At 41.4% G+C, this 26,617-nt stretch overlaps 1 protein-coding gene across 3 annotated transcripts in view; it reads left to right on the forward strand.

Annotated features, from left to right (window-relative positions):
• bahcc1b (BAH domain and coiled-coil containing 1b) overlaps positions 1–22,836 on the forward strand; it is an 84,890-nt gene extending 62,054 nt beyond the window's left edge. For 2 of the 3 annotated variants that reach the window (XM_079476390.1, XM_079476389.1), the window contains exons 11-29: positions 181–960; positions 5,219–5,376; positions 5,619–5,755; positions 6,066–6,164; positions 11,243–11,360; positions 11,596–11,812; positions 12,327–12,518; positions 13,260–13,424; positions 13,740–13,975; positions 14,094–14,177; positions 14,836–14,983; positions 15,103–15,220; positions 15,332–15,407; positions 17,427–17,535; positions 17,625–17,741; positions 17,826–17,975; positions 18,743–19,944; positions 20,037–20,273; positions 20,360–22,836. In XM_079476390.1, the coding sequence (XP_079332516.1) occupies positions 181–960; positions 5,219–5,376; positions 5,619–5,755; positions 6,066–6,164; positions 11,243–11,360; positions 11,596–11,812; positions 12,327–12,518; positions 13,260–13,424; positions 13,740–13,975; positions 14,094–14,177; positions 14,836–14,983; positions 15,103–15,220; positions 15,332–15,407; positions 17,427–17,535; positions 17,625–17,741; positions 17,826–17,975; positions 18,743–19,944; positions 20,037–20,273; positions 20,360–20,569 (4,553 nt within the window). In that variant the 3' untranslated portion in view covers positions 20,570–22,836. The remainder of the gene's footprint in view (positions 1–180; positions 961–5,218; positions 5,377–5,618; positions 5,756–6,065; positions 6,165–11,242; positions 11,361–11,595; positions 11,813–12,326; positions 12,519–13,259; positions 13,425–13,739; positions 13,976–14,093; positions 14,178–14,835; positions 14,984–15,102; positions 15,221–15,331; positions 15,408–17,426; positions 17,536–17,624; positions 17,742–17,825; positions 17,976–18,742; positions 19,945–20,036; positions 20,274–20,359) is intronic. The other variant, XM_079476391.1, reaches the window with a different exon arrangement.
• Positions 22,837–26,617: the final 3,781 nt, after the last annotated feature.

Genomic DNA, 26,617 nt, shown 5'->3' on the forward strand with positions numbered 1-26,617 from the left:
ACAAGGTCATATTGTAATGTGTACAACAAATGAATGGTAATAGTTTGTTGGTTTGTATGCAGCTAGTGTTTCAGTCACATTTCTACGTCAGTAATAGATTTTAAACAAGGTTGTGGAATCTAAACCAACATCTGTGTTTTGGAAACACTCAATCAGTTTTATTTTCATTTTTCTATTTAGATCTCCCTCCTGGCTACACTTACCCCGCCATCGCCATGGGTTACAAAGGTGGCCCAGTGAAACAATTGGCAGAGCATGCCGACCTGGAGGCGGAGCAAGCAGAACCTGCTGAGCCTGCGCCTCAACCCCTCCCACTTTCTCCTAAAGGGGAGGAGCCTGTTAGTCCCCCTGGAGTGGGCTCACCTACCAGAACATCACATGAAGTAGAGAAGGAGGAAGAGGTTGGAGTGATACAAGCTGAAGAACAGGTGGAAGAAGGAGAGTCGGGGGTCACTTGTGGACCTGCAACCATATCGCAAACTTCCCTTTGCCCCGATTCTCCTTCAAACCCTCATTCAAATATAGCGACAAAGATTCCCAACACCCAAACAAGTGAAATTGATATTTCAGTTCCAGCTGAAATTAGCAAAGGGAAGGATGAGGAACTACAAGACAAAGTCCAGGTTTCACAGTCTGTGGGACCTAGTGAGAATGATCCAGAGAAGGCAGGTGACAATGAGTGTGGATTAACCTGTGACCCAGGGACCGCCCATCCCTCGCCACCCCTGTCCCCCTGTCCCGTACCCTCCACCCTGGGAAATCAGTACCCGGGCAGCTGCATTTGGAGTTTGGAGCTGCTCATCGCAGCAGCTCTTTGTGCCACCAGAGATGCCCGCATGGTTCCCCCCGTGTCTGTATCTGATAATGCAGTGGCCCCTAATTACGGCATAGAATTACTGAGTGAAATGGCAGAGTTGGAGCGAGCCCAACAACAGAGGAATGACGTGGGGGAGAATGAAGGTGAGACTAAACAAAAAGTGTATATTTAAAATGAACAATGTTTGTAAAATTCTAACTGTCATGGTTTCTGAAAAACGTTAGAAACCCCATTGAAGTGATAGTTCACCCAAAAAGGAACATTTTGTCATAATTTACTCACCCTCTTGTCATTTCAAACCTGTCTGACTTTCCTTCTTCTTTGGAACAAGAAAGTTAGTAACCGAATAGCGACGGCACCAATTCACTTCTATTGTATGGACACAAAACCAATGCAAGTGAATGTGTGATGGCTAACAACATTCTTTAAAATATTTTCTTTTGTGTTCTACGGAAGAAAGAAAGTCATACAGGTTTGAAATGACAAGAGGGTGAGTAAATGATGACAGAATTTGTATATTGGTCGAACTATCACTTTTTAAAAATGTCTTGTAGATTCTACCCAAATGTTTTGGACATCCTTTAAGTTTGAAATCCTTTGAGTCTTTCGTATCTATAACATTTGTTGAAGTTGCTTCCTTGCTAATATAAGGTGACATCAGAAGTGTTAGCAGAAGTGAGGTAAAAGAAACCAAGAACTGCTTTTCTGTTCTTTCATATCACAATGTAAGCACAGCCAAAACCCACACATGATTTAATTTCTCATCAGTGATTTGCATGAGGCATGTTGTAGGGCTGTGATACAGGCAGCCAGGGAAGACCACGGCGAGGCCTTTCATTTCGTTTTTCTCTCCTCACATAAAGAAATGCAAAAACATGGCTTTCAGACCAGCTACATCTCCAGGCTTTATGTGAATTTAAGATAACAAAGACCTGCCCATCCTGACAACACACACACACCCAAACAAACAGTACATACACAATCACCTGACTGTCCTGTTTTACACTTTTATAGGAACACACGCACACACGGGCCAGCCTTTTCCCTATTGCGCACACGAACACACACTCCATCGACTGAGCCTTCTTGGCTTCTTTTCCTGCATAAAGATCAAATGCTCCTCAGTCTTTTGGGGTTCCGCACTTCCTGTGGGAGAGACTTAGACAGCTGGAAGGAGGGGGTAGTGTTTTTAAAGGGCTTTAGCCTGTCTTAAAAGGCAGCTCTAATGATGGCTGGCTCCCCACGGGTCCGCCGGGTTTTGGACTACGTCCACTCAGTCATCTTAAGGGATGTTTCCCTGCCCCTGCTCCTCAACCTGTTTGATCAGTTTTATTAGGCTCATTTTAAATGGAAAAAAGCCCCTTCGCTTTCCCACAGCTCGCCGAGTCCCCTGGTAAAAAGTTGATGAAAAAGTTAAAGCAGTTGATCTTTTTCCTCTCAGGACGACAGCGTTTTTGTCGGCTAATTAGGGCCCATTGTTTCGAGTGCTGTTTTAGACGTGTTGCTTTTCCAGGGAACGTTTAGCATCTCCCAGACAAAGAATGTTTTTATTTACAGCAGCAACTGAGGAATCCCAAACACGTGGAGAAAAAAACTAACCGTATTCTGCGTTTTTGTCATTTTGCTCAGTCTAGCTTACAGACAGATGAAATGAAAATGTGGAGCAATGCATTGCATGTACTCCTTAAGGCTGACAGTTAACATGTAGCAGATGTACGCATTTACTGCAAAATTTATGGTTTTTAGGAAGATGGACTGGACTAAAAAAACATTTACATTGTGCAGATGTTTTTATCCAAACTGCTTTACAAGTCTAGATCTTAAAACCAGTTATAATGCTCCAAACCAATCTTAAAAGAAAAGTTCACTTAAAAGTAAAAATTATCCATCCATCCAATCCATTATCTTCTCAAAAAAATATTTTCTGCAAAACACAACAAAAGATATTTTGAAGAATGTTGGTAGCAATCAACATCGATTGACTTAAATTGTATATATAAACCACTGAAACATTTCACATAATATCAACATGAGGGTGAAAAAATAATGACATAATTGTTTTTAGCTAAATTATAATTTTAAATTGGATTTGCCAGTTGTGTGGCTTATCCTTGCTTGTGTGTGTTCTTCCGACAATATTAAAACAGGGATGTAATCTGCTGTGTAATTCTTGTCCAAGAAAGCTGCACTAAAGGGACTAATAAGAGAATATGATGAAGCTCTTTGCAGCAGGATAGAAGCCATCAATAAACACGTCCGGCGCTGAATTATTAAAGAACTGGAGGTGAGGCAGCCCGCTCTGGCTGTCAGGACCCGGTCCCTCGCCGGCTAAAGATTTCATATGCGATCAGGTTTAGCCTTTAGTGATTTACAGATTTGATTTCAAGGTGCTTATCTATTGCAGACATCTCAAGCGCTCTGCTGACGTTCCTCGCGGCGTTACGGACGTCGTGAAGTGCGGACAAATAACATGTGATAAAATTATATAGATTTTGAGAGGTCCTTTGAAGTATTGTTGGTAGTTGTTATTGATTGGTCAGTGATACCGCCACATACAGCATTACCACTCAGTCTTTCCTGGGCTAAATGTTCTCGGCTATCACCCGGAGAGCATCATTTGTCTTCAACCTCTCCTTCTCTTCTTCCTCTCTCATTTTCCTTTCTTTTACCGGGTCTCTGTTCTTCCATCCATCTCATGCATTCAGCTTATATCCAGTATCAGTGTATCGTTTCGTAGCTCCCACCTGGTCTTGTTACTGTAGGGGATGGGCATCGATTTCACAAAGACCACCACTAGGGTAAAAGTGGCATGGTAAAAAGACCATGCCAGACTAGAATAAACCAGTGTTCCTCATCTTGTCTTGCTTTCCCTTTTCTGTTCACATCTTGGTCCGTTTCAGTTGAAAGATTTTCTTCAATGGTGCAAAAACTCTTTTAAAACCTATGCTTGTCATTCACATTTCTCTCATATCCTTCCCTTTTGGTTGAATCCGTGAAACCTGTGAAGAACACGTCAAGGTCACTATAAGAAGTCAGAAAAACAGGCTTCATTTTTTCATTTGTATTATTTTTATGCCAAAATCATTCAATTCCACAACAATTCTCATTACTGTAATGCGAACACATACCCACCCACACACACCCAAATTACAGCAGTGTGTAAAAATATCTCTCATTACAGTAGTGGTAAAAATCTCATCCTTTAAAACAATGATATAGGCTTATTTAAATTGTAAAGTCATTATGCATTTTGATAGTATTTGTTTTACTGCCTTTAATTTATGCTAATTAAAAAAAAAACTTTGTATTACAGTAATGACAATCACTACTGAGAATTATAATGGCAAATCCAAAACAACTCAACAGTGAAACGTTCAGGCGCATTACGGTAATGAGAAATTGGGGGTGGATGCTTAATTGCCATGATTCACGAAGCAAATGTTAATGTCCCTGAAGTTGGCTTTATTTTCATTACGCAGAATATACGATTTCTCTTGATTTGTTTTTGGGCAAACGTGGACATGTTCTTGACGGGTTTCGTGAGTTTGTTCTCTTCTCTTGTAGTCTCGATTTCCTCCATGTGCATTTCCCTCGGAGCATAAATTGGATTTTTTCCATGTAAGAAGATGTTTGCGAATAAATAGATAGCTCAATAAACACATCTTATTGTCCTCTCTCCCTTCCACCACCCCTTGCGGTCTCTCTCTGAAAAACACATACTGTGCGCCTGTCTTGCTGTGACGCGACAGAATAGCGAGCTGTGTTCGCTCGCTGACACGGACACAGACGCTCACACGCGCAAACAACTCGCTCATACAGTGTTCTCAGTATCCCAAGGCCAGCTTTGGCTGTCATGAATATTCAAGCCTCATTGGCTGTGTGGAGACTGAGCATGTGGCCTGCCCTAATGACAGTGATAAATGTTTAGAAATTCCCCTTCTTCATCTCTTGCTCTCTCGCTCTGTAACATGGCTCCTGGCATCTAAGCCTCATGTACAGAGATAAGCTCTCTGGTTAATAGCTATCATCATTGCTCATTCGGGCTCTGAAAGCACAAAGTGCTGTCAGGAAACAGTGGCGTGCTTAGCGGCCTTATATCGTTTCAGGCTTTCTCTCTGTGTTTTAAAGGTCTCTCTGCTTGCATCCATAGGGACATGCTAGATGTCTGCATTGCTGGGTCTCTTTTAAATGTGGAGAGACAGGGGTTCAGTTAAGACCTATTATTAAAATGTGTTACAAGTAATATCACATTCAGCCCATGCAATGCCGAATGTGATGCAATGACAGTAAATTTAATTAAAATGTGATAGATTGTGAAATGTAATGTTAATTTCTCATGTCAGTCAGTTAATCGTTGAAAAATTTGATGGTTGGTTTAAGCTTTCCTCGTATTCTGTGCAGAAGAGGACATGCTGACCTTTGACCTCCAAAGTCTGGCAACCCTAGCTGCCGCACGTGCCCTGGAGCTGGCCCCGCCCACAATGACAGACTCGACCCCACCCCTCCGTAGAATCCTCAATCTGCGAAGAAAATGCAAGTGGACGCCCCGCCCTGAACCGGTACAAGTAGCTCATGTTTATTCATTTATGTTTGCTTGTTTGTTTTGCCTCGAAGCTGCATCTTTCACTTCCCCCAAAATGATGCAAACAACTTGTGATCTACTGTATAATTTACTGCATCATACACATTTTTTGGTGTTTCACATAGAGACGAAATTTATACAGAACAATGTAAGCATTTATCATTTAGATCCACTGTGTTCAGAACTTTGGCCTAAACTGATTGGACTTTGTCGGTGTAGGCGTGTCCTGTTAAGGGTACCATGGAAACGCTGGATCGGGAGGAGCTAGCGATGCGCATGCAACTGGCAGAACTGCAGAGGCTCTACAAGGAAAAACAGAGGGAGCTGGCAAAGCTACAGAGAAAATATGACCATCAGTGAGTAAACCACAGACATGCACACACTCTCGCGTTCCACGCACCTCTTAAAACCCATTTAGGCATACAGAGATCGAAAGCTCTTCGATCTCACACACACTCTCTCTCCAGTGCTTTCTCTGTCCCCGTGTAACACGCTCCTGGGACCACCCAGCGTGTGCTGAGACCTCTTAGCTGAAGCTTAAGCTGTGCCTAAGTCTTCCCACTAGTCCACTCTCACAATTAGTGTGGCTTAGTGTTTCGTAGCGTTCAACATCATTAGTGTGAATTAGCGTGATTGACAGCTCTGTGTGTGTGTGCGCGTTTACAGAAAAGAAGAAACCTCACGCAGTCCGGCTCGCAGAGGACCGGGAAGGCCACGGAAGCGCAAATCCACGTCGGCTCCAACAGACGCCCCTAAAAAAGTCAAGTGAGTGTTGCTCTTTGCAACAACAACACTTTTGAAGTCTCTGACACTTTTGCTTGCTTAATTATAAGGACGAAAGTTTGAATGACCTATTTTTTCAAAAGTTGTCCAACATGATGATATCCTACAGGTCTGGTATAGTCACATTTGTTTTCTCAAGACCTTTATCCTACATCGTAATAATTAAAACGCTTGTCTGTTGTTTCTAGAGAGAGAGTCGAGATTAAATTAGAGTTACGGAGACTAGCTCATCATTGCCTGCGATAAAACAATTACTTACCTGTATCTGAACTCTTCGCTTCCATTTATAATAAAGTCTAGATAGGAGCTGCGTTGGCTTTCTGTAATATTATGTTGGCGTGTACGATCTACCTCTGTGCGTGTGTTCACATGAGTGTAGAAGACTCGTATCAGTTCAAAGAAGGCAGACTAAGTGCTTAATCCGTGCAAAAAGCCATCATTAATCATATTTACAACTTCCATTGATTATCTACAAGTGTTGCAACTCCCTTCTATCCCATGACGCGCCAGCGATATTAATTTGATAAAACACGGAGACCAATCGCCCGTGCAAAGTCAGTGCTTTAAGTTATCATCCTGATGGATGAGCACTCAACCCCCCCGAGATGCACCTCTGTTTACACCAGGCCTCAGACATTTTGATAAACTCAGTCAAATCAAGTTTACCCTACCTGATTAACAAAACTCATTTTATTACTACCCTGGTTGATTAGCAGCTTGCTAATGAAAAGCAGGAGCCTTCGTTTAATTACACATGCTATACCCAGCGCGCCTTTATCCCTGCCGTTAATAAACCCCCTCCCGACAAATAAAACAAATGACAACCTCCCGCCACTAAAATTTATCCAAGTCATAAAAGCCTTTTTAAGATCGCCTTTACGGAACGTCGGAGAGATGTTGGGGTTTTACGTCTCTATCGGTTTCATCAGTTGGATGGTTGACATCATGAGTTGTTGAGCAGTTGAAGGATAATATTTACCAGCGTGTTCGTCAGCATTATTGGATTAAAGGTTTTGTGCTTGGGAGAGAAGGAAGTTTTTTGTTGATTAGAAATTCTTCACTATGTGTTTGTGTAGCATCCTTTGGCATCATCAGGCTGAATCTGTGAGAGGTCAGAGGTCATTAGACAAGGTTAAGGGTGTTTTTCGGTTTGTTTTGGCATCAAATCCAGTTCGAGTAGGAGCCAGGCAAATTATGTGATGTGTGCAGGTCAGAATGCTAGGCAATCATGGGAGCATGGGTTAGAGATGCATGCAGAATTTTTTTTATGATTTCATTATTTATCTGTTTAATTGTTATGTTGAAATATACTGTGATTTGTTTAGTTCAGTTTTGGTTGTACTTTTCTTCCAGTTTAATTTTTAGCTATTATTTGCTATAATTTTGTGCGATTTTTTTATGAATCGTTTAATTGTTATGTAAATGACTGGGATTTGTTTAGTTCAGTCTGGTTGTAAAATTTTTCGGATTTGTTTGCTATTATTAGTTATAATTCTTAGCGATTGTTTCTTGATTTTATTATTTATCTGTTCAATTGTTGTGTTGCTCTATACAGTGATTTGTTTATTTCAGTTTTGGTTTTACAGTTTGCCAACCAAGTTTTGGTTTAACTTTTTTTGTAGGTCAACTAAAACTAATTCCACTTTATTTAAATCTCTAAATGTGTGTTTATTTTATTTTTATTAAGCTATAATAACCTTTGTTTACTTGCTGGTAGGGGCACAAACATACATGTTCAAATACAGTACATACGTTCATATTTATATGCTCTCTTTTGAAGTCTTCCTCTCTGTCTCTCTCTCTCTGTCTCTCTCTCTCTCTCTCTCTCTGTCTCTCTCTCTCTCTGTCTCTCTCTGTCTCTCTCTCACTCTCTCTCTCGCTCTGACTCTCTTTCTCTCTGCTTGATGATTGTGTCCTGCTAATCAATGGCCTTCTCTGAATAGCATTACTGTGTAATCCTGACCCCTCAGAGGGGAAGGGGTTTGTAATTAGGGGACTGTGAATTCTCTTACCAGCCTACAGACACACTCTCTCTCTCTCTCGCTCGCTCACTAGCTCTTCCCTTTACAGCTGGAATGTGACATGGAGTTGACACAACGACTAGAAAGGCCTTTCAGGATCAGGAGGTCAAAGGGTCGCCTTTGGGTGGCGACAGGCAGAGCATGGTGGAATGGGGGGTGGATGTCAGCTTGCTTTTTAATAGACGTCCTAGAAACATCAAGCTAAAGCAACCGCACACCAAACCTAGTGTCAGGTTACTAATCAGGTTTCCACGGTTACCTGGTCTCCCAGGCCTTGGGGGTTTTAGGAGACTCTATGTGGCATTTAAATGCAGAAGAAGTGAATTGCAGATGCACAGCGTCTGGAAGCAAATACTTCCCTTCTGCAGACTGCTGAGGCTTTATTCGTTGTTTTGACAAAAACAGGGCCTCTATTAAGGCCCATAATGAGTTCATTGGGCTGTGGTTGAAGACGTGTAGATAGATATACTTGTGCCACAAGGAGGAGAAACCGAAGTGCACTCAAAACTCTCTTTACTCTGTTCAGTTGGGCGGTTTGCTCTTAGTAATGCTTTGTTCTTGAAGGTTTTCCTTTGCTTCCCCTCAGGTCTGTTATGTCTGAGAAATCCATGTACGCTTGAAGCATCTCCCAAAAAACAATAATTTATCTCTAGTTGTGTTTTGAGGGGGATTGTGGTAATATGGTAATATGAGGTTTTTGGATGAACTCATTGGATGCAGATGTGCAGAATGGGTTGTAGACGGGTATGACCGTGTCGCATGTGGTCTTGGGTCGATAGAGGTTAGTGTCCATCGATCAAGCCGTGGAGCTCTGGTCAGACGTCTGATTCACTCTGGATAGCTCTCTCTTTCTTTCTCTCCTGTTTTTACTTGACTTGTTCTTCTATTGTGTGCTGTATACTTTTCTCGACAGTAACATTTGGATTTACTGCTGAGACTGTAGCACTTTTGTTTATTTAACTAAGAGGTACAATTCTGCAGGCAGATTTGTTGGTGTATTTAACTGTAACTTCCAAATTTCCTTTTTATGTTAAATAATTTTTTTTTAACATTGTTTATTCATCCTTACGGGATATGAGTCCAAATCTGTATATGACCCTTTAAACTGTGGAATACAAGAAAATATATTTTGAGAAATGCCTTTGTGGTTTTGTGCCCATTGAATTCAATGGGGTTCAGTGTTGTTTGGTTACCAACATTCTTCAAAATATCTTCTTTTGTCTTCTGGATTAGAGAGAATATAATACAGGTTTGGAGATACATTAGGGTGAATTAATAATGAAAAAAATACTTTTTGGATGAACTATCCCCTGATATGAACTTTTTATTGAGGATCATAAAGCTTATTCTATTCAAACAACTCAGTTTCTATTTTTAAATGTCTAACACGCTCTAAGAAAGTTGCCTTTTCCAAACCAAACTGTGTTTGTAAACCAGAGCTTTATTCATGAGCTTTTTTAGACCATGGTCCATGTTTTTTTCTACCCCTCATCCTCCTCTCCACCCATCTGTCCTGGTGATGTATCCTTCTCTCTCTCTCCGGGCACCCCACCATGCATCTCTAGCTGAAGCAGGGGCTCTTTGTGTTGGACGGGGCCTGTGTGTTGAGGACACTGATTCTTTCTGACAGCGCTGGCCAGAGTAAAGGGCAAACAGCCAGCATTCAGACAGCTGAAAGGAAGCGGAGAGCACAACACAGCTAGTTCTGCCTGCTCTACAGGATCTGTGCGGTTCATGTGTACATGAATGCGTGTGTGTTTCAGATCTTTATGCATATGCTGTGAATTCGTTTCTTGAGACATTTTATATCATGGCTTTCTTAACATTTTCGGCTTCTCATGTCTGTGCAATGTAAAAAATATAGTATAGAGGGAAGTAGCTCTGTTTGTTTAGAACAGAGGTACTGCCACCGTCACTGTTGCTAGGGTTGGTATTTGAAAGTTGGTGCTTTTTTATAAAATACATTTATTTTAGTAGGAAAGTGAAATTTAGACAGGGGAATTGGTTGGAGAGAGGGGGTGGGAGATTTGCCCATAACCTCGGTCGCTTCCCTGGCGTTGCTTGCGGCAAGGAGTTGAACATTTCTCAACTTTTCAAGCGCCAACTCAGGCGTCAGCCATTCAGATCACCTTATGCAAATAACATAGTGCAGGCACTAGCCAAATGCGTTAATGCAAGACCGGAGAACAATTTAACTGCCTGTTGTCACTATGACGGTCCATGTGACGCCCTTCTTCAAGCGTTGACACTGACGCTCCATGTGAATCCAGCGTAAGTTTCAGGGACCAGAATTGTTGAATTGTTTAGAATTCCCCTACCTATAACACACCGTTGCGACTTTAGACACTCACCTGCCAATCACCCAAGTGACTGACAGGCCAGCTGATGCCTGTGGCTCCACCCCCGGCCGCAGGCACTGACTAAGGCAGCCCGTGGCGGGTTTGAAGTATCTGTCTGTCGCTCAGGAGTAAAAACACTTATGCATGCTGCAAAACAAGAGACCGGTGGCCAGAGAGCAAGTGCATGAGCTTTATTTCAGTTTAATAGGCCTGCTACACGGTCGTCCACTTACACACATGCCCTCGCTCACACACTCTGAGTCGCCCCCCCCCCTGAAGGCCAATGCATTGTGCAGGAACAGATGCATTGATATGGTAATAAGTCAGAGTTTTTTTTATTAATGTAATGCTGGAATTCACAGCCCCGAAACCATTGGCACAGAATGGAGAAAGAGTAAGCAAAGACGGAGAGACTGAGACGAAAGAGCGAGGAAAAAAAAAAAAGAACAAACAAAATTATGAGTGGGAGGTTGCTTTACCAGCACTTCTCTCAGATATTTCTTGCTTTGGCGTCAGATCCCAATTTTTCAAGCGTGCAGCGGGGAACCAGGCCCCTGCCTCTCCATTCATCAAAGCTTGAAAAGAAGGTTATTAGAGAGCCACGGAGAGGGAAGGCAAGCCCTCTGCTCGCCTCTGATCTCTCCTTTTCATCCTTCGTTCCTCTCTTCCCTCATGAATACCTCTCTGTTGTGATGGACAGGTCGGCTGGGATGGGGGCGGGGCCAGGCCTGCTCACAGCTGAGGACTTGGTTGGAGATGGAGACAGGAAGAGGAAGAGGATGTCCAGTAGTCCTTACCATCATCTAGGCAGCGCACAGGTTCGTAGATAATCGTTTTCTGCCACTGAAATAGGTTGTTAATGTGTTTTTTGTTTCTTTTTTAACAATAATACATATGCCTGGGTTATGCTAGTTAGGTTTCCTGAAGGAAGTACCAGTGCTTAGATAGACTTTGGTTCTTTGTAAATGAAAGTCAGTTCTGCTCTGCGAATGTTATTATAAAGCAACCTAAATATTTTCCTAGACTTAATTTTCTTCCTTTCGTCCTCTGAAGGCTCACTGCAGGCCGAGAGGAAGACCAAGACTGCTGAGCACCAAGTTTAAACAGAAGGCTTGCTCACAGCTGAAGCAGACAGCCAAAGCCAAGCGTGGATCGAGACTAGTAAACTTATTGTGTCACAGAGAGAAAGCGACAGAACATCTGTCTAGAGCACACGGTGGAAAAGAGGAATATGCACATAATAACAAAACTGGAGAACACAGTGACGCAGGTAAAGGTCATACTGTATATACATTTGCTTGTTTAGGTATGATGTGCATATACAGTATATGTGGAATATATTTTAGAATATCAAATGTACACAATGTAAAAAAAACATCAAATAATGTAAAGAGGTTGTCACAGAATAAGAATATGTGAATAACTCAATTTTGACAAAAATGAGAACCAATTTATTTTCTTAGTACATGCTTGTAGCTCCAAAAAATACTCTAAAATTACTATTCTGTTTTGCTGAGTTAATTCTTTACAAAATCTTGTTCACAATCCAATCAAAGTGCATTTCTATAATTGTATTCCTTCTTTAAATGCACCATTTCACTAGATACCACCTCAGATTACGAAAGTAAAATGAATTGCTGATGGAAATTTATGTTGACTTAAAAGGAATCTTGGTTTTCAAAACAAGTGCATTAATCCAATTTCCTTTAATTTTTTTAGTAATTTGTTCTTTACAAGGGTTTTGAAATATATTTTTTATAAATCATATTTTTGTTTCCCAACAGGCAGCGGGGCAGCAGTCCACCCAGTATCAGTTCGGAAGCAGACTATGATGAGAAGAGGTTCGAGGTCAAAGGCTATCCTAAACTGTACCTCCTCAGCCCTCCCAAGTCAGACTCAGCAGCACCTACGCAATAAGGCAGACAGCAAGCTTGAAGTTCCCGAGAAGGGCGGCTCTCCCTCCGACAGCGACACAGGTGAGTTATGGGCCATCGAAAGATCACCGGACCCTCTCATTTTCCTGCTCGGCTGTCATGCTAATAAAAAAATACAGACGCCTCATCAACCACGCATTGGCTGAATATCTGAGCTGAAATGTTAGCCGGAGTCCAGCTGCGTTTAAAATGTCACACCGTGCAATCTCTCCCTGTTCCACTCCATACTTCCTGAAAATGCATTTCAATAAGTGAGCAAATGCAGAGATTGTCATGACTGTAATGAACTCAAATGTAAGCTAAGCCTGTGGTTGAGCTTGGCTATGTTGTCGCCGCTCCGGTAATTGCCTTGAAAGTTATCCTTTTCACATTTCGCGTGCATGCAAGAGTGTTGACGAGCGCCTCGTAAGTGACAAGTCTGTCAGCATTATGCTGACATCCGACACTGTGGCCACCATGCCATCTCCGCTCTATGCGAGACACGTTGCCCACAGACGGCATCTGCCGATACAAATCCGTAATGCCGTAGCTTGCTTCCAAGCAGAAGTCAGAACAGACACTTATTGGGTAGCAAATGTTCAAACCTATGAGTGACTAGACGTCTTTGACCACTAAAGTTCCTGCGAACGTTGCCAGTCTTAGCCACCAATAGCGTGAACATTGCAAAATATCGAACGAATCATACAGTGAGAAACCATCAGACCCCGACCCATTCAGATGTCCACCGTGAACTGCGGTTCAGTCAAGCTGTCAATGTATTCAATCGATCCATCATTTTCACAGAGGGAGAAGACGACTGTATGTTTGACAGCGAGGAAGGGGCAGAGGGCATCAGGAATCTATCATCTAAAGAGCAGCTGTCTGGAGCCAGCCGTCCTTCACAGGGCTCCACCATGAAGCTCGAAGCCAATCAGAAAGCCAAGAACAAGACGGAAAGACAAGGATTTGGTAAATGTTACATCGTTATTGAATTAGAAAATCATTGTGAAGTGAAAAGTTCACCCCGAAACATTTTTTTTAATATTATGCCAATACCTTTACCCAAACTTGCATCTAGTATCCATATTCGATAAACAGGTTCTCGCCATAAATAAAGCTTTACATGCAGGAATGGCGTTATGAATTTTTTTATAAATAAATAGTATCAATATTATGTATAAACCTAATTTATATATTTTAATTGGTAGTTGGCAGTACAAAAGTCATGAGTTAAACCCTCACTGTCGACATGTCGCTCATAATCTTAATATTTTTTGCTATCAGGGTCTGTTAATGTGTCCAACAATAAAGAAGTAAAGATGAGAAGGAAGGCCCCCTGTAGGCCAGCGTTGGTCAGTGCTGACAATAACCATTTGGAAATGGAGGAGGAGAGGCGATGGACTTTCCCCAAGTGGAGAGAGGGGTCGAGGGAGAACACCTTTGACCACACTAGGGTCCTCAAGGCCTCCCCTACTCCACGAGAAAGGACCTCACGGAAGAGTACGGTGCTTCTTGGAAAGGTATTTTTTTAATATATGTTTTACAGAAATTACTTGGGAAAATTTGATACAAACAAAGCTCCTTATGGAGCTACCTGAGAGTATATTTTGTCTAACATGCTCTATTGTGTTGTTGCAGAGGAAGGTCAGAGGCTGCTGGTTGGATACGCTGTCGTCTCAGTATGATGACATCACTTGGAGCAGGCGGATCAGAAACAAACAGGTACGGAAAGGTCCACTTCATCAACATTGTTCGTTGCGCTAGTCTGATAGCAAATTAGACTCTGGTGGCCTAGATCTAGTTTGCCCTCTTGGCACCCATAAAAACTCACTAAGAGGGATTATGCAATCTCGCTCAGTTCGTCCTGTCAGGGCCTCTCGTAAATCTCCTCACAATAAAGATAAGACGGGGATCCGCCTGCTAATTCACGGGCTGATTCATGCATTGTCTAAATAAACCAGTCGACAGATTTCAAAGGATTTACACCATAGGTGTCAAGGCCGTCACCGTCAGCCCTTTGTGAGGTCATCCCAGAGGTATGCGGAGGCTGCCTAATATGAGGGTGGGGAAAATTCCCACTTTGAAAGATAAAATCACGCATCACTCTTCACCTGTGGCTCACCCATTTGACATCCTGGTAAATGCACCAGGATCACCCAAAGTGACGAAACCCCCAACGCATTAATGTATGACAGCTTTGAGCAACATGCTCAAGAATGACCTGTAAAGGGTGCCAGAGGTTATGATAGATTTGTATGAGAGTTTGAATGAATCCTGGAGCCCTGAATCACTCTCTGAGGGGCCGTTAGGGATGTCTGAAAGTGTCTGTGAACTGTATGAGTGTGAGTATGTGGCGAAACTCACACCCTGTTGCTGTTAGCAGGATAAAGGACGGGCAGTCAGTCGTTTGCTGGAGAAATTTGCTGCCGACGAGGGATTCCGTATGGATGACGACAGCAGTTTCTCAGAAGGAGAGGAGGAGGATGAAGAAAAGGAGGAACCGGACATGTTGGGCAGCACACTGGCTGGTGAGAAAGATAGACAGACATAGATTTGCATTCATCTCCATGCATGTTGGGGCATGATGTGGTGCGTGTGGTGAAAAGGAGGATGACCTCTCACTTGAATCCGTCTTTGTCACTTTCAGCCCTGCCCAGATGTATTCTCACCAAAGAAATCCTGAGGGATGGATTGAAAGTATTAATCTCAAAGGAGGACGAATTACTGTATGCTGCGTATATACATACGCTGGACCTTCCTGATATGTAAGTCATCACCCTGTGTGACTCTTCACAGTCATCATTTTCAACAAAGATGTGCAGAACAATTTAAGGTCTTTTGAAATGGTGTTGGAAGCATTTTTTTTCTCTCTTTAGATATAGTGTTGTCGTTGAGGGAGAGCGGGGAAACAGACCGAGGATCTATTCTCTTGAGCAGCTGCTGAAGGAAGCGGTGAGAATCTTTAAAAGCTTCTTCAGAGGGTGTCCCACAGGCTCAACACTGTGAATCCAGCTGAACCGACCCTCTAGGCCACCCTCACGCAGACCCTTGTAGACTCTTGTGTTTCCCCCCCTTGAGAGTCCCGTCAGCTCAAGGCTGGACTTTGTCCAGTTCTTTGACTTTCTCTGCCAGAATATTACATCTGGGCTGGTGTGCGCTCCATAAGACAGTTGCGTAGCCACTACTACTATTTATAGTATCTAAAGGGCTCTTGTGCATTTTTAGCTGCAATTGTAGATTTTTTATACATTGGCGCCTTTGTATTTATCTCACTGAGCAAAACAAGATGAGCCTCTTGTATCTAAGAACATGTATTCATGTGTGGATTGGTAAAAGCCTTAGGGTAGGTTCAGGGTTAGTAGCTAGTTATTACCCAGTTATTATATTTACTGTCATAAGTACTCAGTATGTACATGGGAAACAGCCTGATACAGCCTGGTTGGTTTTTCAGCAGTTTTTTCTGTTTGCTGAATCTAATGCAGTCCATCAGTTCACTCTTGCATTTAGAGTTTCAGGATTTGACTGAATAAGACTGTTCCTTGTTAGTTTCTGTGTCCCCTGAGGAGAACAAACAGGAAAACTCTCTTTTAGTTGTTTATCTTCTTATTTAGAAACATCTTCGAATCTGAACTGCTGGTTGCATTTACTGGCATAGTTTATCGAAGCCAACGGGGGAAGTGAAAGCTGATTACACACCGTAAACCAACAGCTCCTTGTTGACATGCATTCATTTGAATACATTATGTGATGCAACTCTGTTTCAGGGGATGAAGAAAGTGTCTCGTTGCTTATGGGGAGAAGACCCGCCTATAGCCCTGCCACCTCCCAGCTCTGTGTATCTCTCAAATTAAAATTTGAAGTTATCTCTTCTTGATAAAATCCACAAAGGGCTACACAAATAGCTTCATGAAATGCAGAACAAAGAGGCACTGAGTGTGTGTAGTTTTAATAGAGAGGGAGAGATGGTGGTAGTACAGCGGGGGCTTTGACATTGAGCGCTTTGCTTGCTCCGTCACACTAGGACTCGCCCACGAACCCCCAGCACTGTTGGTGCAGATGTAGTTTGTTCTTCAGCCTTATTGGTACTAAGAAGTAAAGACGGCTCAGGTTTACATACATAAACTTAATAACACACTCCCACACACACATTTTCATACACAAACAGGTGTTGGTGTAATATTCCTTATCTGATTCCACACCCACTTTGCCATTCTGAATTACTTTCAGAAAAATGATAATTTTTCTCAACATTTACTAGCAGAGCGTATCGTTTTTGCATCACTGGTGCACCAAATATAATAAAGGAAACACAGATTATTTACCATTGTTTTGACATAAGGCCATATTGTTTACAGTTTTGCCAAATGCATAAATGTAACATTCTGTCGACATCAAGCTGAATAAATATTTAAACACAGACAAAATTGCACACATGATCAAACTATGACAAGTCCCCATTAGCCCCACTACAGTGATATCTCTCCTGTGCCGCCTTTACAATTTCTTATCATTGGCTTCCCACAGTACCTGTGTATCCAGGCCAAAAACAACTCCCCATTTGCTGTCACTGTCAAAAAAGGCTGTTTAACTGGATCCTATAGAGTCCTCAGTGTACTTGCCCTATGTAGTGTGAGGGGATCTGGCAACCTCACAATAAAGTCATAGATTTAAGGTCTCCCCTGTGATCTTTAATTTCATTGTTCCAAAGCAGATGTCCTTCTCACTGATCCTGATTTCCATTTTTTCTGCGTCAGTATGAGAAGCTATCTATGGAAACGAAATCAGAAAACAGCGTCTCAGGAGACAGGGAAATACTTATGGTAGTAATTGTCTTAAGGGATAGGCCTCAAAGACATCTGTTATTTTGCAAAGTGGCAGCTTTCCAACATTTTCCAGCATGTTTCTGAATCAACTTGTGTGTACGCTTCCTGTCTGTGTGGGTTATTTCTTAAAGTAATCCATATGTTGTAGGTTTTGGATGTGCGGCCGGAAATGGTGGAAACTCTGACGGACGGAACAAGAGTGTGCGCCTACTGGAGTGAACGGTCACGCTGTCTGTACCCTGGAGATGTCCGGAGAGGTGTGAGCTCGCGCACACAAAGACACACAGTTAAATAGTAAGAATGTTGGTTCATTTCTTGAAATATGAAGATTGTTTGTCTCCTGCAGGAGGTCCGGGTGAGGAACAGAGGGAGGGCAGTGTAATGGTTGAATTTGATGATGGAGACCGAGGATGGATTTCTCTTCAAAACATTCGTCTGCTTCCTCCAGGCTACCAAATTCACTGTATGTCAAATGCTTCGGAACATAAGTGTCTTACTTTCCGTGCTTGTCTGTAAGCCTTGCTCTTCGCTTGTTCTTGTACTACAGGTGCAGAGCCCTTACCAGCCCACCTGGTCTCACCGACTTGCCGCAGGAGGAAGAGCTCCAATCAAGAGAAGATAACTCAGCGGGCTGATTTGTCCTTGGAGCGTAGCGCTAACGCAGAAACCCAAAAGAACAGTGTTAAAAACAAACCAGGTGCGAGACAACAGCTGCATCGTCCACATTCTCAGGGTTTTCCAAGTCTCTCACAAAAATTGCACAGTGTTTTTTTTACAGCATCATCCGAGATTAAAATCTCTCATGACTTGCATACAGCTCTGTTCCGGTTAACCTGCAGTGAAGTTTGTAAACGTGTTGTTTCAAACAAAACCTTGAGAAATCGTTCAAGATTCCAACACATACTTGTGAGCTTTAGTGATTTAGCATTTACAGTAAATTGCATGTTATTCAATGTGAAAACACATGTTTACTAGATTCCTGCATCTTGTCCCCAGAACACACAGAATAATAATGTATTTATGTCTCTCATGGGCCACTGAAGTCCCTTATATTGTAAATTAAGAAAATAAGTAAAAGGTGTAATTTATAGAAAATTAAATGGGGAAACATTTTCAGTCATTAATTTAAATGGCTGTAAAATTAACACATCTGTGCTGATGAAATCAACGTTCGGTTGACTAATGGAATGAGATGTGTTTGAACAAATATTTTAGCCAGTCGAGGGTAACTGACGTCAAGGTTGAACGCTACTTAAATACAGAGTCTAACTGACAGAGATATGACTCAAATGGAGCTACCAGTCCAACAGCTCTGACTTTGATGTTATCTCCAACAATGACATAAATCCATCAGTTCTACTGCTTTGTCTGATGGGCTAAAGGTGCAAAATACAATATGACTTGACTACTTTTTTAGTTCCTGAATGTCACCATAATAACGTCTTTGTTTGTCTCTCTCTCCAGGAAGACCAAAATCCGCCAATTCTTCATCAAAGAGCTCCACGGTTGAGAACGTGATGGAAACTGCTTCTCCTCTTCTCGGCTGGCCGCTTGCCACCACGTCCAGACGGAAGCCCTCCATGGATCTGTTCCAGTTTAACGGGTTAACCAAGAGAGCTCTGAAGGGAAAGGAGTCAGACATGTTCCCTTTACTTAGCTCCACCATGGCCACCCCGGCTAAAGGCATTTTTGGCACTTCCTTTGAGGTTGATTCTTTCAGCAGCATCGCCAATGGTTGCACTTCCTTTGGGAATCAGCAGCTGACAACAGGCCTGCCCCTCGGTCACAAGGGAACCTCTAATTTACGGGGAAGAAAGATAACGGACAGGAAGGAATATCTGGTCAAACTAGACCACGAAGGGGTAACATCCCCCAAGACTAAGAATGGAAAAGCATTGTTGCTTTATGGAAATCCAGAGGTGCAGGGTTCTAGAGGCGGAAGGATGGAGAAAGGCTTCGGAGCCAAAGGATTAGGAGAGCTGACCTCAAATATGGCCTACTCCCAGTCTGTTCCTCTAGTTAAAGATGCCAAAAGAAACAGCGGCAATCTTCTCAAAGGTTCATCAGACATGGGCAGGCACCCTCAGGGTCTTGGGATTAGTGAATATGCAGATTATGGACCTAACTGCCACAGCGACTGCCTAAGCTCCTATTCAGATATGGATGAGGACGAAGAAGACGGCAGAAGAGCAGCAATGCGCACCAGCGGGCGTTTTCTGTCTCGTCTTTCTGTTTCATCATCATCATCAGGGTCCTCCAGCGCATCTAGCTCGGGGTCACTGTCCAGTTCCAGCATTTGCTCCTCTGACAATGACTCATCCTACAGTTCAGATGAAGAAGAGGCATCACGGCTTCTGCTCCAGGGTTGTCTGTCCTCTCATCACACATTACTTCAGCAACAGCAGCATCCTGAACCTCCCACCGCCCCTCCACGTCACACTTTCGGAGCCAAAAGTATGGCTATTGCAAATTCAAAGGTTGCAATTAGTAGTACAGGGAAACCTCAGAGAAGGAAAAACATTGTCAACTCGGCCTCTGTAGTCCAATCCAAACCGTGCAAAGACTTTCCTAAAAAACAGAAGATGGCGTCTTCAGATGGTCCAACAAACTCATCCTCTTTCATGCCGGCACGGCAGCTGTGGAGATGGTCTGGTAATCCTACCCAGGTATGTTTTGCCATTGTTCATTTTCTATTGATAACCAAAATGGTTGTAGGCAAGTAATTTACACTGTGCAATTTTCTTTGTGATGTCATCAGAGGCGAGGATTGAAAGGTAAAGCTAGGAAACTCTTCTACAAGGCCATTGTCCGGGGAAAAGACACGATCCGAGTTGGTGACTGCGCTGTGTTTCTCTCTGCTGGTCGGCCTCACCTACCTTTCATCGGTCGCATTGAGAGTCTCTGGGAATCCTGGTCCAGCAACATGCTGGTCAAAGTAAAATGGTTTTATCACCCTGAGGAGACCAAACTTGGAAAAAGACACCGGGATGGGAAGGTAGTCATTGCTTTACATTTCATCTTCGGCCTAACTCTTTTCTTCTTCCGATTTTACTAGACTCATATGTTCTTCTCTTGTTACAGCATGCACTGTACCAAAGTTCCCATGAGGATGAAAATGATGTCCAAACCATCTCCCATAAGTGCCAGGTGGTGAGCCGAGCTGATTATGAGCGCCTGAGCCATATCAGGAAGCCTAATAGCAACGGTCAAGATCTCTACTGCCTGGCTGGAACCTACGACCCCACTAGTGGTCAGCTGGTGACCGCTGAGGGGGAAACCATCATCTGCTAGGGATGCACTACTGAAATCACAAAAACAATCTGGCAGGTCAAGACATACAAATGGCATATTGTGAGAAGTAAACTAAACCCAGAACCATGGGTTTGTGCAGCAACTTTTATCTCTACTCTTTGGAGTAACTGTATTCAATGAAATGTGGAGATCGTGATGATCAATGAAGGCTTCGCAGTGATGGAAATACATTTTTGTATTTTGTACTGAATAAAGGCACTGGACTTGTTCAGAGTAGGATGTTCAGACTGAAACACATGGATTGTAGGGAGGTGTGAAACACTGACTGTCGATTTGCCGTAAGATCTTTAGGAAAGATCTTCACCAGTTAAACATGTCAAACTGATGTCACCAGGATTTTTGATATCCCAGCAGGACCAAATACACTGTTACTGAGCTGTGGTATGATCTGTTTGTTTGTGCGTTTGCGTGAGAGATGTGAATGAGATGGTAGTTTTTTTGCAGTATGCAAATATGTGAATAACCATGTGCGTGTGCAAAGATCAGCCACAAAATACGAACAGGATCTGACCTGAAGATTAGGAGACCTAACTATTGTTCTTCTAAACTGAACCGTGCTCTCACATGTGTACAGTCGAATGACCTCTTTTGACAATTCCAGGGATTTTTTTTAGCCGTTTTTGTTTTTCTTTCTTTTGACACAGAGATAACGAAAAGTCAGTATATTACGTCAGTTTATGAACTGATGATTTGTGTGTAAACAAAAACAAACCGAATGATTTTTCCAGTCAAGCCATAATCTTCTGTACCTCTTGCTTCTCTTCTCATTCAGGTGTATAGTTGTACAATTGATTTATTTGATGTGTGTAAATATATAAATATATAAATATATATTAAAACGACAAACTGTAAATATAATATAAATGAAGAGAGAACTCTATTCCTCTTTATTGCTCTTGACTGTGTAATTTTTATTATGAAATTAATTGTTCTGTTTGTTAGGGAAGTTCTGGACAGGCATGATTTTGGACACCTTAGTTAATGAACACCTTATTCGCTGTTGTACAAGTAGAGGGTTTGGGGAGGTTCACCTTGAGCCGACATCATGCAGTCTAGTCAGCAACTGGGTGATGAGAAAACAGGCTTTGTTATTGTCATTTTTCCTTTATTCAGTTTTATTTTGCCACAAAAAATACTTATTTTACTATTGCATTGCATTAATTTGAGTGGTCGAATCAAAAAGCTCTCAACTGTGCGTATCTTTTTTATACTAAAGAACTTGACATGGTGTTAAAGCACTAACAAACAAACAAATGTCATATGTGCTTAAGAAGTAAGTAGTTCCAGGTTCATACAGCACATTAGAGGTGGCATGAACGTCATGAAATACATATAAAACAAACCTTACTGAAACATCTGGCCCCCAAAATCCAAACCAAAGTATGTTTGTGGAATTCCTACACACGCAACTGCAATAAATATGTAGACTGAATCATAGTTTTGGGGCACTTGCAATGTTTACAACTAATTTTGCAGATAGCTTTCAAAATGCTTGTGTTGCCGAAACACCTGACATGTTGTCAATACGTTTCAGAAATGTTGTAGCAAAGTGTCAGCCATGATGTTGTGTTTGAGAGAAGTTGAGTATAAGGAATGCAAAGTGTGGACAGAAATTTTCAGCACTTCGTCATGCTGTCCTACGTCACGTGACCATGAAGGACAATCATAACCTGTAAGCGAGGGCAGTTAAACACAGATCAAATCTAAAATATTGCCTGTTGTGTCGTCACTTTTCTTCCTGCTTTGCCAAAAATCGTTCTGTTTCTTTTTCCATTGTCAACGTTGTACTTTTATTTGTTCAATATGCAAGCCTGTACAGATTGTTCCTTGTTGGAATTGTGAAAAAGGATATGCCTTCAATCCTAAAGGATGACTTACTTTTTTATGACATTGTTGCTGTTACACTGCAGAAGCTAAAGCTTTAAGAAATATGATGTGAAAATTAATGTAACGTCACTTTCTGGGTCTATAAAAACAAAATAGAAAAAAAGAAAATGGTATTTTTGTAACAAACACTGGATTGACGCAAACTCTTGATATGGTGACACTGGCAGTTGCCAGGACATCAAGCCTCAAAGGAAATGGAATCATTCTGTAACCTGAATTTGAGACCCACTTGGAACTGATTTTTATGGTGGATGTTTTTTTTTACTTTGTGGGAAATATAACTAAGATATTTCCACTCTCAAAACATGTTATTTATCTTAATTTTATTGCATTTGTGTTGCATTTAATTAAAAAAATTCTAAATTACAATGCCTCACTGTATTTTTTTTAAGTATTTAAGTTTGTCTTATATATATATTTAAATATTTTATTTTAACAGACAATAGGCTACATTGTTTATATTTGTGGAGTGTTTATAGGTTTGGAGAGATGTTTTATGTGTTAAAACATAAGTCTAAAAATTTTAAGTATTGTTGTGCAGAATACTGACTGGTTCGGTGTTGTCAAGTTTGTGCCAAGCAGTTTTGTTGCACACAATAAAGAGCAGACAGCTGCTATCTAAGGTCATGAACACACGCAGGTCATTTTCCTTCAGTAGCCCCTAGAGAAGAGAGAGAAGTAATGGGAGAAAGAGAGGACATTGAGAAATAAGGTGTACAACACATACCAGTTATTTATTGACAGGATGTCCTGACATTTTATTTTTAAAACAGATGTGATAAATGAATTGCGTAATCTGTCAGAAAATTGTATGGTCCTAAAAATAAGCCTAATTTACAGTTATACAACTAAAATTGGCGATCGTGCGGTACGTCGATCGACTCAGGATCGGCTGATATACGTTCTATACCTTGCCTCATTGAAGATTCATGAACTCTGCAACAGCTACTTTTACGCGCCCCCGTGTTGCATCTTGTGGTCTGAAAGGTTAAAAATGTCGAACAAAAATAACATTACGGGTACTGACCGGAGAGGTGAAGATACTATTATTTGCTTTGTACATGTCAGAAGATTCATAACTGAATTTATCACCTATCAGTGACTTTCCACATATTTAACAGAGTTTTTGAGCAGTTTGCTGGTAACTGATTCATGGCGTATCAAAGTTTAGCATAGCATGATATTGTATATAATAGGCATGGGCCGGTATGAGATTTTGGTGGTATAACAATCTTACCACGCTTTCGCTGTATTACGGTATTGTTATTACAACACTAAAATGAGTTATTTCCAAACGTCTGCATATACAAAAAAAACACCTTTTCAACTGGACGAAAAATATTTCTTTATATTTAACCAACATATGTGTGTCAGGTAAAAATAAAGCCTTAAAATTACAATATTCTTTCCAAAAAAATATTTTTGTCATATATATTAGACATAAACATCAAACATTGAAATACATTATTTAATCATTTATTTTTCTGTAAAAACAGCTCATACATTAGAAACGGTATCACAGACATTATCTTTTAAACCTTTGTATACCAAACCGTTATTCAGCCCATGCAGTGTTGTATAGTATAGTACACTATATACAGTGTTTACCTCAGTTTAAACTCCCCCATATTAAGTTGAACCCTTTCATGTATGTACTGTATTTATTATGAGCTCAGTCAGGTTTTGCGTGTGTGTTTATTGCTTTAAAGGAAGGCAAAACGTGGATTTTCTGATATTTTCAGAGATAGGTCAGATGTTTCAACTCCAGAACATTGTCTAAACAAAATATAAAAAATAAAGTGTTTCAGACGTGTGGTTTCATGTGATGATGTGAGTAATGCTGAGGTCTGGCCAATGACTTGCTATAAGAGAGTAGGAGCCTGTTTTTATTTTTGGGTGAGGTGTACAATAGTTTGCTTTAAAGCAAATCGCATTCAGGTCACTGTCATGAATACTGACACAAATAGACAAATGCTGTGTTTTTGTAGTTGTGTGTTAGACAAAGCATAGTAACTTCCTGAACCCGAAATCTCTTTCTCAGTTTCAGATCAGATGCCAAGCCATGTCAGTGCTAAGGTGTTTTTTTGTAAGAGAAGCCAAATATCTACACTTCATAAATGTCCTGCCCTCGGCATGACCTCTTCTGGCCCGCCTGCTGAGTGGCTCTCAGGAGGCCGAGACCAGAGTGTTGGAGCTGGGTGGGTGTGGGGGGTTGGCATTCAGAATGAGGTGCTGGTGCTGAGAAGGAGAGCCCTCACAGACCCCTCCTACGGTGGGTTGGTTTGGAGGTCCGAAAGCTCATCCATCATACAGTGTCATGCTGCTGAGGCGTCCCAAACCTGTCTGTGTGTGAAACCTCAGAGACGTACATAAGGATGGAGGAAGAGTTTGTTGGGGGAGGATGGAGACAGTCTAACCAGCTTGTGCTTCAGCAATACAAATACAGCGTAATTTGTCATGCCAGTAAAGCGTGTTGAAGCATTTAAAGAGAGAGATGTAGCAAGGGCAAAAGAGGAATTGTAACACACAGCAATGGTGTATTGTAGCACACAGCAATACTTTCACTCTCCTAGTCTTAATTCTTTTCAGTGGAAGCAGAGATGGCAAAGGCTCACTTTAATTTTTTTCCCAAACAAATATAAATGTCATTTGATTTGAACAAGTGTGACAAAGCCAAAGCTTCTTAGGTGACCCTCAATCGTCTTTTATGGTTGTTACAACAATTCAAGTACAGTTCAATGCCAAGTGATGTTTTGGAATCCAATATATTGTTAAGAATGCATACAATATGTTGAATTTTTGTTGCATAGCTGTACTACTTGAAGTTCAAACTGCATCTCAGCTTTGAAAATAATTTAAAAACACCTGGCAAAACATTACAGACAACACATGAGCAAAAAGACAGTTCATGGCTGCAAAATATTACTATAACAACAAATATAAATTATAGGAAAATTATTTTTGTTTTGTATATTTCATTGAACCTTATATCGCCTGATATGTTGTAGCTTTCTTATCCATTTAGTATGCAATATAATATATATTTTGGGGTTTTTATCAAACCTAAGGGTGTATTAAAAGCAAACATTCTACAAATACCCCGATCACTTTTGGTCAATTCTGTATGTCCAGATGGGTAGAGGATGCATAGTGTCCAGGAGGTATTAGGTTGTAGGGTATCAGTCTTCGATTCTGTTAATGGTGACCATTTTGTGGCAACTCACTCTTTTTAATCACTGTCTTGATCTTCCTGCATAGTGAATTTGTATGTACACTTTATGTAGGCTGTCAGTTGATATGATGTATGAAAGAGATGTATGCACTACTAAAAGGATCAGCACTATTTTAGTCCATTTACGGAAGTCGTGCCCCTCGGTGGCCATGTTTGCAACGTCACTGGGCTGTTATTTATGTCATAGCAAGTTAACAGTCCTATCTCTTGGAATGGTGAAAGGCAGATATTTCTAAATTTGCTGGGAAAAATCACAATTAAGTGACATATTTCCGATCAATTATTAAACCTGATGTGGACTGTACCATAAATTCGGATTGTTAAACTGTAATGACCTTTTTCGAGGTTGCTTCAGCTACAATGCATGCGCACAGGCGGGCAAGTTCCCCACATAAGCTCTGCCCCAAAGAATCGTCAGTCTTTATCAAGTGATGATTAGATCATTCTACTGAAAGGCGGGGCTTTCTTTGTTTGAGCGGCCATATTGAGCATTGCATTCCTCCCTATTCTTTGTAATGGCAGTAGCACACCTTGTTCACATTTTACTATGTTTGGCAGTATCATAAAATGCATTTATGTTTTTAGTGGACGCTTACATTGAAAGTGACTTGGAGTGAATTCCAGCTTTAGATTTTATCAGCATGTGCCTGATCTAAATCCATGACCTGGGCATTGTTAGCAGATTCACCAGTTGAGCTTCCAAAAAGCCTGTAGCTCAACCGGGGCCTGTTGCTTGGACTAGTCTTAGTTAGTCATCAAATTGTTTTCTTCAAGACTAACTTCTTCAGGTACATAAAAAGATAGACTGGTCTTATTAAAATATGAAAAGTAAGACTGATTAGTCCAAAATAATTGCTTGTCACTGAGACTAGTTGTTAAGAAGCAGTCTTAACTTAGCGGCTAAGTCT

This window comes from Barbatula barbatula (assembly GCF_947034865.1).
Source record: "Barbatula barbatula genome assembly, chromosome: 16".
NCBI lineage: Eukaryota > Metazoa > Chordata > Actinopteri > Cypriniformes > Nemacheilidae > Barbatula > Barbatula barbatula.